Raw genomic sequence first — 12,500 nt, forward strand, 5'->3', positions numbered from 1 at the left:
ATGTAAAATTAAAAACAATTTAAAATGACACACAGTTGGTGCATTAATTCTGGGAAAACCAGACCTCCATTGGTAAGGTTACCTCTATGTGTGTGTGTGTGTGTGTGTGTGTGTGTGTGTGTGTGTGTGTGTGTGTGTGTGTGTGTGTGTGTGTACATGTACATGCAATGCTTCTTTCAAGGGCATGATGCATGATATATGCCTCCACATTTACAGATTACGTCTATTGTAAAGGAGACAAAGCACATGTCAGAGCCCATAACTCTTTCTGGCTCTGCCTCGCTAGTGTCATAAGGCTCGTTGTTCCTCTGCAGGAACTCACAGACCACTTTTCGATTGATCTGTCTGTAGATCGTGACAGAAACACTACAGAGGTGCATCGGTCTGTGTGCACTGATCCGCAGGGTTTTCCCTCCTCTCTGATCGATCTGACCAGCTTGTCTGAGTCAGATCTCTGCTTTTAAAGCAGCAGCATCGCCATCCTGCCGTGTAACACCACGCATCACCTCCATCGCCACGGTGACCACTTGCAGCACAAAGGGAAGGGGGGTGTGGCAAACCGGCTAAGCTTAAAATCCACAGACCTTTATTGATTCTTTCTTTTTCTTTTCTTTTTTAAGAAATCACAAATAATCCTCTGTGTATATTATGCACTTTCTGCATCTCTTGGCATTTTGGTTTCTCCTCATTATTAATGTTTAGGAACATTTTTCATCTTCTCTTTCTTCACTGCATCACATTTGTCCTTTTAAAAATTTTCTAAGTGTGTCAAGATAGCAAAAAAGAGACTAAAAAGCACAATTAAAATATGATAGCATACAACGCTATCTGATATTTTTCTTTTTTCATAAATATTGGTAACATTTTCTGTTTCTCTCTCATTTATTTTCTACCGCTTATCCGAACTTCTCGGGTCACGGGGAGCCTGTGACTATCTCAGGCGTCATCGGGCATCGAGGCAGGATACACCCTGGACGGAGTGCCAACCCATCACAGGGCACACACACTCTCATTCACTCACACACTCAGGACAATTTTTCCAGAGATGCCAATCAACCTACCATGCATGTCTTTGGACCGGGGAGGAAACCGGAGTACCCGGAGGAAACCCCCGAGGCACGGGGAGAACATGCAAACTTCACACACACAAGGCAGAGGCGGGAATCGAACCCCAACCCTGGAGGTGTGAGGCGAACGTGCTAACCACTAAGCCACCGTGCTCCCCACTACATTTTCTGTTTATTTTTGGATAATTTAGGAGATGAGTTTTCCGTTTCGATGCCTTTATAATATCAGTCATTTTTCCGTCACTGGAAAGTTGAAAACTTTTTTCTTTTCTCCTCATTAACATGCCAATATCTGTGATTTTTTAAAAGAACTTTATAAGAGAGAAAAATAAGATTTAACTTTAATTGGATGAGACTGACAACAGGTCATAATTTTAATGAATAATAACTGGCAAAAATATTCAGCATGAGATGAATAAATAAATAAATAAATAAATAAATAAATAAATAAATAAATAAATAAATATGATGTTAAAGGATAAGAATCCATTCCAGGCTGTTGAGAGTCTTATGAAGACACAGCGCAAGTGTTTTACTCCTTTTCATAACCTATAACCTTGATGTTAGAGTATTTGACTAAACCCTGTGTGAAGCTTTGAAACAGTCAGTGGTTAATTTCTCACCTTTACATGGTGCTACAATTTTAGAAAGGAAAGCTGTGTCAGATGTCAGTGTTTTCTTGGGGAAACTCGGTTCCTTGAAGTCTACTCTGTTGTTGAACTCCATCTTTAAACCATCTAAGAACTCATCAAACAAACCTCCCTTGATATTAACGACTGTCTGACTGAAAACCTCTGTGTGAAAGAGGTCCACTTGGCTGAAAAACAGATAAAAAAAAGACGTATGAAGTGTAGAGAGCAGTCATTACGGCAATCTATCAGGAGACAGGAAAAACAGAGAGAGGGGGGGGGTGGAGAAAGAGAGCAAGAGAGAGAGACAGTCAGAGATAGAGAGAGAGAAAGAGAGGTGGAGAGAGAGAGAGAGAGAGAGAGAGGAAGAGAGAGAGAGGGAGAGAGAGAGAGAGATGGTGTTAGATATATATATGCTCTATAGATATATATATGAGAGATATATATATTCAGAGATAATAGAGACTACATACATATATATATTCAAGTAGAGATACATATACTAAATAGAGATAAACACAGACATAACTATATATATATATATATATATAGATATATATTCTATATAGATATATATAATATTATCAACATACAATATATAATATATATAATATCAGATATAGATACTATAATATAGATAATATTCAGATATATAGATATATATTATACATACATACATATATATAAATATATATCAATATATATATTGTTAGTTTTTTTTATGCTATATATAATATAATATTCATTATTTAATAAAAATCAAACTGTTCGCAGTGATAAATGTCAGGGTGCGACACCTTAACTGAACATCACAGCTAAGATTTAGAGATGCAATAACACATCTGTCAGCTTCTGCTTTTTCCACAGCAGAGAGAAGAAAAAAGTTGTAAGATTTCTATAAGAAATATATGTTTAAATGCCAGACTAGTAAGACAGCATAAAACCAGACTTATGTAAGCACTAATATTTCACATTAACAGGACATGACAGGGTATGCTTAGTGATGAGAGATGAAATTTCACAAACAAATCTTTTTAGGGTGTCAAATGAGTTGATTCAGTTAAATGACTCATTCCGATTTAATTGCACGTTCGGTTCATCAGCTAGAACAAAGAGCTTGTATATAAAAGCTAATAATTTTATTTACTGCATGCATTGAAATGCTGAAATGCTGGAAATCTGAAATCAGAAGAAGCCTTGACATAAACGATTCACAAATACAAACACAGAAACTCCAAACTGGAAAAAACAGCAACAGATGGAAACTTGAAATATATCAATATAATCTCTGTCTGTTAATCACAATGTCATTTGTGATTTTTTAATGAAATGTAATGCTCTGGGTTTTGCTTTGCGCAACCGATTCAAAACTGAATTAAAGGAATCACCCCGAGACCGATTCTGACTCATTTGCATTAGTGACTCATTATTTAAAAAACAAAACAAACAAACAAACAAAACTTAATTGTTTCTGACCATTAGATGTCTACTCCAAACTGTAGTGCTGTCTCACCAGCGTGCTCTCGTAAAAAATGTGAGGCATCAGCGTTCGCTTTCATTATCGCTTGATTACTCACAACGCAGCGATTACAAAACTCAGCGGCTTCATCTGTTTGAAGATCTGAATTATTATCCCTGGCTAATGCGGTCCATCTGGCTCAGCTGTGGAAAGATGGACTCGTGGCATTTTTCTAGTTTAAGTAATGCTCTCCTTTGAGGCTGGAACTGTCTGAAAAAAAAAAAGACAAAAATATACATTTATAATACAGTGTTATGGCTGCGGTGGGAATTTATTCTGAGTAAGCCGTCTGATCTTTTTCTCTCACATTGCATGCTTTTATGTTTCGTAAAAATGTCACCCCACAGTGTCCAGAATAAGATGGACATCCTTAACAATGACTAAGCCTCTCACTTGCTCGCCACCTTGTCAAAAACTATCGACTATCGACTGCTTAAAGGACGAACCAGGAGCAATCGAGCAAAAGTCACACAGATTTTCAGATCAATGTTTTCTGAGATTAGAGACAAGTTTGCTTAAAATCTGGGAATGCTTTTCACCGATTTTATCAATCACTGCACAGCACTCTGTCAGTTAGCAGCTAGAGGGTGATGTAAATTCTTAGCATTTTGAGTAGGAAACATAAGCCCCGTTCACACTGCAGGTAAAAGTGGCCCAAATCTGATTTTTTTGGGGTCAAGTGACCAGGTCAGACTTCTTCAGGAGTAATGTGAACACTCAAATCTGGCCCAGATCGGATTTTTTCAAATCAGATTCAGACCACGTCCGTACTTGGTCCTGAATCAGACCCAAATCTGATTTTTTTCCAGTGTGGCCGCAGTGTGAACAACCGAGGCGGATTTGATGCGACATTTTACGTCAATCTACATCGACATTCGTCACGATTATGCGCCGGCGAGTACGCACACAAACGTGACTACGCCTACAAAAACGGATCAAATAATCAAAAGTCGCCCTCGACGTCCGAAAATTTTCAAAACACTGCGTCTCTGTGCTGCCATTACACAAACATTTAGAAAGTAAAGCGAAAATGCTTACTTCCTCCATAACCTCGCCAACTTTAACGCAACGGCGTGCTGCGTGTGACGTCATTGTTATCGTTCGTTTGCGCATGCGGGTCAGTTCGAAACAGCAAACAGTTCACACTGGTATCTGATATAGGCCACATTATAAAAGGTAATGTGAACAGCCAAACAAAAAAATCAGATCTGAGAAAAATATCCGATTTGATAATCAAGACTTGCAGTGTGAACTCATGGCCCTAGAATATACACAGTGCAAACGTTGTATCTATATGTGAATGGGAAGCTGGTCTTAACAAAATTAATTACATAAAAGCTTAATATTTGTAGCATGACTGCACCAAAAGCTGTACCAATTTTCCCACTTCTGACACGCTCTGGATGAAACGTTCTACCGTGAATGTGATCTTTAAATTGTATTATGTAAGATAAAAAGTGAACTGCTGTTCATTCCAAGTGATTCATTCCACTTCAGGATATTACGGTCCTCCTGGCTGGCTCACTGATCTTGACATCGCCTTCGGGTCACTGCACACAGCTTTGGTATAACCATGGACAATCAGTTGGCCTTTTCCTCTCTCATTGCTAATCTGATTCACTTATATCATGTCGATTTCTCCTTTACAATACAAGAAGGTTTCATGCATTTCTGTCCACACAGGTCGCTCAGGAGCTTGTTCGGTTCTTTGTTATGTTACTGTGCTCATGGTCATAGGTTTTCCTCTGTGCACTGTTCCACCTCATGATGCGGCACACAGCTGTGTGGCTTATTTTCAACTTTCCTAAGTTTTACAATACCACCCCTCCATTGGCTCTTTGATATAAAAAAAAAAAACAAGAGCATCCACTTAACTCAAAGCACTAATAAACTTAACTCATGTAAGCACTTAACCCATGCATGTCTTTGGACCGGGGGAGGAAACCGGAGTGCCCGGAGGAAACCCCCGAGGCACGGGGAGAACATGCAAACTCCGAGTGTGCGTGTGCCCTGCGATGGGTTGAACTCCGTCCAGGGTGTATCCTGCCTTGATGCCCGATGACGCCTGAGATAGGCACAGGCTCCCCGTGACCCGAGAAGTTGGGATAAGCGGTAGAAAATGAGTGAGTGAGAGAGCACTTAACCCAGCATTTCATGATCTTCCAGCATTTCATTCTTGCTCCTATGGTAGATGGTGGAATGACAGTGGAACATCCTAGAGATGTTCAAACCACATCTAAAACCTACCTCTTCCTTAAGAACTTCAATTAGCATTTAAAAACTAACTAACCTTGCGTTTGCTTTTCTTGCTATATTTCCTCCCAAACAGAGTTTTTGAACCGATGCTATTCTTAGTATGTGACCTAATGAACCATAATCAGTTTGCGTTAACTGATAACTTGAATTAACTTGAATTAACTCTGGATAAGGGCATCTGCCAAACTCATAACATAAACATGAGGAGTAATGTATAAGGCTGTCCACCTCCACACCGCCACAGCTCTCGTCTACACAGCAAGGTTTTTCTCGTGTGTACAGCTTACATTAAGCTAGACCTGAAGAACCCATTAATCCCTGAAGAACCTGAGGTTTAACGCAAGGTTTAGATTGACATTTATTTTCCTAGACTCTTTTTCTTTACCATGCATCCTGACAAGAAATGGCATTTTGCTTTGAGATGAAGGTTTTACTGCGGCTTGCGTAAGGGACCCGTGATGAAACGAGTTTACACGGCACTCAAGGTTTCTCTCTGTACTATACATCTTTCTAGCAACTCTTGGAACAAAAGCATTAAACTCTTAGTCATGTCTAAAGCACTGCAGACTGCGTGGGTGAAATAATGGCAGCTCCAATTATGGCCCCCTGCCAGGCAGATTATTACCTGACATGTAAGAAATTATCATGGACAGTCAAGTGGAAAAAGTGCTTTTTTTGTACATTTTAATGGGCTAGATGTCTGGGAAGATCAGTGTTGGATCCTGTATGTTGACTTTAATGCTTGACTCAAAGTTCTCAGCTCTAGCAAAAGCTCTTTGATGTCAGCTAGTCATGTCAGTCACGATATCGAAACTCCGACCTTGATAGTGATTCTGTATGTTTTGAGATTCAGGTACCGGAGGGAGCGAAGTGGGGATTTAAATAAATGAATATCTGAAAACAAAAATAAACAGAGAAACGACATATACAGTATAGAGGACTTCGCTGAAGCATGTTAAGGTAACAATTAATCAGCGTACATCATTGGAGTCAAAATTTTCTAGCTGAGCTATATAGCGTATTTGCGGCCATTTTGAAAAAAGCCCTGACAAAAAATTTCAAATGATTTATTTATTACTAATTAATGGTTGATTTTGCCTTGCTGTATTCACTTTTATCTCCCAGGTTCCTTTTTTTGCATTTTGAAACCATAGGCGATGAATCTTTTTTGTAACATCCACCTCTGACATTTCCCCTCCAGACCACCAGATGGCGATCTCACCTAAAATTCAAAACTGCTTCATTTGTAATCCTGGGCATTTTCTGTTTAAACTCTAAATAAAGCACACTGACACTTCACTAGTCCTGGCTTCTAACAAGGGCTTTTCACACATGAAATAGTTCCCGGGTCAACAGAATCCTGGGATGTGTAGTTTGAGGTTTCATACAGCTTCGAATTTACCCAACACTGAATCATAGCTCTTCATAATCATGGCATTTCATACTGTACATTCCTAAACCCTGCCTTAACATTCTTCTTATTTGCATATTCTCACAGTCAACAACCCTGATTGGATAAGTCCAGTGTGCGAGTGCTTTAAATAACCGCTCGTCTCAGGCTTTCACATCGGTGAGGAAAAATGTTCACGTCTTTCGTTCTGCTGTTATCTTCCCTAGCTTTCTGATTTGTTTTAGTCTTAAATTTTGTCTTCTGGTCATCCAGACATTTGTTCGTTCGTATCCGACTTCCGCTAATTTTTCCGCGTGACGGATCTCCCCCTCACTACCACGCGACTGACTCTATCTACCGAGCTGTTTTTGTTCAGGGATGCTACATACTGGTTTTCACCTGATATGAGGTTTTCACTCTGTTCAGTTTCTGATTGGGTGTCTGTTGCTAAGCAACAGACACCCAATCAGAAACTGAACAGAGTTGCTAAGCAACAGACACCCAATCAGAAACTGAACAGAGTGAAAACCTCATATCAGGTGAAAACCAGGATGTAGCAACATATACGTTGTTTCACACCATACACATTCAGCATCAACATTTGGAGTCAACACCATAAAAGCCACTGATCCTGAGTTTCATAACCTTGATTCTCAAGTTTAATATGATGCAGTTTTTTTTAACCTGTTGGTAAACCTCCTACTCATGGATCCTAGATTTTTAAACGTTTCCATGCTAACTTTCAGGTCACATCATTAATCTAGGGTTTAACATTAGAATGGAACTATACAATAAAAAATAGTCATGAATCATTTTTGGAATTGGCAAAAAAAAAAAAGCATTACTTTAGGAACAGATTTGCTCACACTGCTAAATCCTTCTATGCTAATGCTCATATAAAGCTAGTCTAAATTTAGCTCATTAATGTAGCCCGTGTGTTTTCATTGTTTTTACTGACTGTGATTAGTGTCATTCTAGATCTCACATGCTCATTAGCACCTAGGTTTGAGGGGGTGGAAGGAAACTGGAGAACACAGAGGAAACCCATGCAGACACGTCGAGAACTTAAACATCCACACTGACAGTAAACTTCGGCAAGTTCCGTCGGTAAAATGACCCCACTTATTTTCCGTTATCGTTTAGAATGGACTGCAAAAAAAGTACCAGCTGTTCTGCTGTCTAGCTTTAGCTTAATATTGAAAATAAATAGCACCTCCACTTACAAAATAAAAACAAAAAACATGGTTATTTAGAGCACACAGACTTACATGTTTCTTATGTTACTTAAAGACTATTTAAGGAACATATTACCACAGAGTAAAATCACCTTAATTAATGAACACCAATGAGTGCTTACAGATCATTTGCGTACCAAGTTTCTGACCAAACATTACAACAAGAAAGTAAATGAAAGCTAGTAAACAAACTAGATGTAAAAATAATCAGTATTAGCTTAGCAAAAAAAACCCCCAAACAAACATGTGAACCACTAACATCTACCCAATCAAAGCACAAATGTGTCTTTTCTTATCTAACAATAATGAAAGCTATGTAAATATTGTACAAATATTTAGGATTAAGCCTAGAAATATGATTTTGGGGCTCGACTCTTTAAGCAAAGCACGTATGGGGAAAAAATGTAAATGTTCGATTTTATCTGCCTTCAGTAGAATTACTGACTATACCTTCAAGAACAAACAGAGATTTAATTTTGTGCATTATAAATCGTTGGTTCTTATGACTTTGTTGGTTCCAAGCAGTAATTCAATGCTTTTGTGGTATCTAGAATCAGAGGGAAGTGCATTTGTGTTTCACCTTGTGGATTTATCAGTGCAGACGTATTCCCAAATTTGTCCTGATGGTGCTTTTTCTACAGAGCAAAACTATTCTATAGAAAGCTGAGACAGGTCTCTATAACAGTGCCAAATTTATTTCTTATATCAAAGGATATTAATAATAATCATGGGGAGCACGGTGGCTTAGTGGTTAGCACGTTCGCCTCACACCTCTGGGGTCGGGGGTTCGATTCCCACCTCCGCCTTGTGTGTGTGGAGTTTGCATGTTCTCCCCGTGCCTCGGGGGTTTCCTCTGGGTACTCCGGTTTCCTCCCCCGGTCCAAAGACATGCATGGTAGGTTGATTGGCATCTCTGGAAAATTGTCTGTAGTGCATGATAGTGTGTGTGTGCCCTGAGATGGGTTTGCACTCTGTCCAGGGTGTATCCTGCCTTGATGCCCGATGACGCCTGAGATAGGCACAGGCTCCCTGTGACCCGAGAAGTTCGAATAAGCGGTAGAAAATGAATGAATGAATGGATGATGAATTACAATAGGTTGCCAATGCACCATTGGTGCTTGGACCCCTAATGAATCGCTTTTTTTTTTTTCAAATCATTAGAGTCCTGTTGACATTAAATATATAGCCATAATCAAGGAGGTGGTTTGCCAAAAGCGAGGCTCGGCCATTGCACTCGGGCTGTGCTGACCTTTGCGAATTCCCCAAATGTCGGGAATCTCGACTGCATAATTTCTGATAGTGGGGACTGCATTCGCGTTTTACCCTGTTTTTGTGGGGCAAGTCGTGGCTTAATGGTTAGAGAGTCTGACTCCTAACCCTAAGGTTGTGGGTTCGAGTCTCGGGCCGGCCACGACTGAGGTGCCCTTGAGCAAGGCACCGAACCCCCCAACTGGTCCCCGGGCAACGCAGCATAAATGGCTGCCCACTGCTCCGGGTGTGTGTTCACGGTGTGTGTGTTCACTGCTGTGTGTGTGCACTTTGGATGGGTCAAATGCAGAGAACGAATTCTGAGTATGGTTGACCGTACTTAGCCGTATGTCACGTCACTTTCATAATGACTTCGATATGGTTGGGTTTCCAGAACTGTAGCAAAGTCAAAAACCTGCAGGCTTTGTTTAACGAACCCCACTTTGAGAACCATAAATGCAGCCGGACTCGTGGTTGTGGCTCGAGGCAATGTTCACACCACAGTTTCACGTGCCAGAAATGAGTCAAATTTTATTATTTAAAAAAATAATGAGTTTCTGAATTTCTCTGGATTTCATTGAATGATCGATGTCGCATTTTAGAGGCTAGGTTCTGAGAGAATTTGAAACTTTTTTTTTCCCACAGACCTTTGAAGAAATCAATACAAAGTATGGTATCTTTCTTAGAACTGTTTTCCCTCCTGTATCAGTGTCAGGAACGAACAAGAGCTTGAGGAGGCTCTGAAATCTCCCAGCACACCTCTCTCTCTCTCTCACTGGATTTAATATTTAACGCTGACCTATTTTAAAAGCTGTGGGGTAGGGTATTTTGGTCCTGCTCAGGGAGCTTAAAGTAGCCTGAGGGAAAAAAATAACAGAGGCGGCTGAGACTGACTGTACCCTTCTCTCACAGATCTCATACGATCTGAAAAAAAGCGACAGTGATAATTAGAAGAACCGTACAGTACGGTCCAGACAGACAAGACATCCAGACTTCAGGTTTGCATATGCTTCTGGTTTGCAGGACACAAACAAAAGAAAAAAAAATAACAGCCTTTTGTGGTGTACAGTATATGAAGCTCTTAAAAGTAGGACACAGCCACACTGAGACACACACAGGCATACTGCTGTGCAAAGAACGGCTTGTTTGAGTCCATGGGTGTATATAATGGGGCGATTCATTCATATTAGCCAACGGAAAACACAATCACCATAGCAACTTCAAAGAGGTGTATAATTGTGCCGAAATGCACCGTCACCACCGCCAACTTAGCATCAAATAAACATTTTCCTTTTGCCCTCCCTTCCATATGATACATCAAATATTACTACACTTCAGTGCTATTATTCGGTCAGCAGTTGGTCCCGTCTAAGCCTCTCTTCAAGCATCACTGAAGATTAATCCTGGCAAACAGTCAGCAAAACCCGAGTGTGAGCCTTGCCGCCTGCCAGCCTTTAAATTATGTTCTGTCATATCCTGTTATCTTGTTATTCAGCACCCACTCGTGCCACCGTAAACACCTCAGGGCTAAAATACAGAAAACCACAGCTAGCCAGAGCCAACGTTGGCACACTCACCACTTTGAAGTTTTCAGGGCGACATGGCTTCCCCCTGAAGTGGCATGACAGAAGCATGTCTCTGATGTCGTGGCCCGTTCGGTTATAGAACTCCAGCATGTTAAACGGACGAGGCTTAAAGCTCTGGAAGTCAGCTTTGATCTTCAGAGCCTCCAGGACGCTCTCTTCGACCAGATGGACGTCCCTAATCTCGTATCTGAAACAGAAGGAGAAAAATGCTGTATTTATTTTCTTTTTGTTATTGAAGAAGTAGATTCATGTTGGTTAAGATGTATCCCCAAACAGGTACTCCAGATCTGACAATGGATCGGACTGTACAGACCCAGGACGTTTTGGTGTCGGCAGGAAGGTTTGTCCGAAACACCCAAGATGGCCAGGTACAGTAGGCTAAGGCAGGAAGCCCCAAGAAGGGCAAGAAGTCTCAAAATGCGTAGGAAGAAGCCTCAGGCTGGCTAGTAAGCTCCAAGTTGAGCATCAAGCATCAAGCCTCAGTGTTGGCAGGAATTAACCTCAGGTTATTCCATAGCCTCTGGTTGGGAAAGAAGCCCCCGAGTAGCAGTAAATAAGCCTAAGCTTGGGAAGGAATGAGACTCAGATTTGGAGGAAGCCCTTTATTTGGGCACCTTGCATGGAGGATATGCCAGGTTGAGTAAGAAACCTCAAAGTGGGCAGAAATTTGCATTCCAAGGTAGCATCATGTAGGGAATCTCAGCGCAGGACACAAGGCCCCTAACCGGGTAGACGGCCCTTGGCCGGGTACAAGGCCATTGTCTGGGTAGGTCTGAATTAGTGTGAATTAGACACTGAGTCAATTTTGTGAACATATTTCATATTTTACCAAAACAAAAAGTTACAAGTAGAACTGTGTCTGTATGAATGAATTCAGGGGGGAAGAAACAAAGATTTTATTCACATATTTAAGATTTAAAGCCCTAGTAGAAATTAGTAATAATTATGGTGATTGAAGGTTTGACACATCTGACAACTTGCAAACTATAACAGCAATTATACATCTGCAAAAAAAAGTCTTTTCTTTCTGTTTTTTTTTTAAAACAAAGGCTGAATAAAGAGAAATTATACATCAGATTTAGATACAAAATGAAAGGGAATGTAAGAGTACGTTGATATCCCTTAGTATATATGTGTATCTCTGAGCCAGCTACAGCTACAGCTACAGACAAGCCTGATTTGAACCCTAGTCACACCGTCGCTCCGGTGTACCGCAACTCTGCAGTAGGGAATAGTGATTGCTCTATATGCAACTGCCAAATCACACCTGATATTAAACACAGAGCCAAAATAACATCTAATCTCAAGACACTGTTGGGAAAAAAGTTGCACTTCAGAACCCCTGAGGCCTTAGCCTAGCCACCTTCAGGGCTTTACCTAGAAAAAAAACTTGCTTTCTGATGACCGTTTTCTCATCAGTTCTAGAGAACAGCACCGAGACCCTGCTGGCACGATTGGCACTGCATACATCTCTCAGCTGGAGATGCACTTACACACACACACACACACACACACACACACACACACACACACACACACACACACCCTGCTGGGGCTGCACACTGGATGC

General features: G+C 40.6%; 1 protein-coding gene and 1 pseudogene across 1 annotated transcript in view; one reads left to right on the forward strand and one right to left on the reverse strand.

The window, feature by feature from the left end:
* asic1a (acid-sensing (proton-gated) ion channel 1a) overlaps positions 1 to 12,500 on the reverse strand; it is a 29,407-nt gene that overhangs the window by 13,345 nt on the left and 3,562 nt on the right. Inside the window, exon 3 of the mRNA XM_027164892.2 lies at positions 10,922 to 11,117. Coding sequence (XP_027020693.1) covers positions 10,922 to 11,117 — 196 coding nt within the window. The remainder of the gene's footprint in view (positions 1 to 10,921; positions 11,118 to 12,500) is intronic.
* LOC113654670 lies at positions 9,285 to 9,423 on the forward strand (annotated as a pseudogene).

Source organism: Tachysurus fulvidraco, chromosome 14 (assembly GCF_022655615.1).
Source record: "Tachysurus fulvidraco isolate hzauxx_2018 chromosome 14, HZAU_PFXX_2.0, whole genome shotgun sequence".
NCBI lineage: Eukaryota > Metazoa > Chordata > Actinopteri > Siluriformes > Bagridae > Tachysurus > Tachysurus fulvidraco.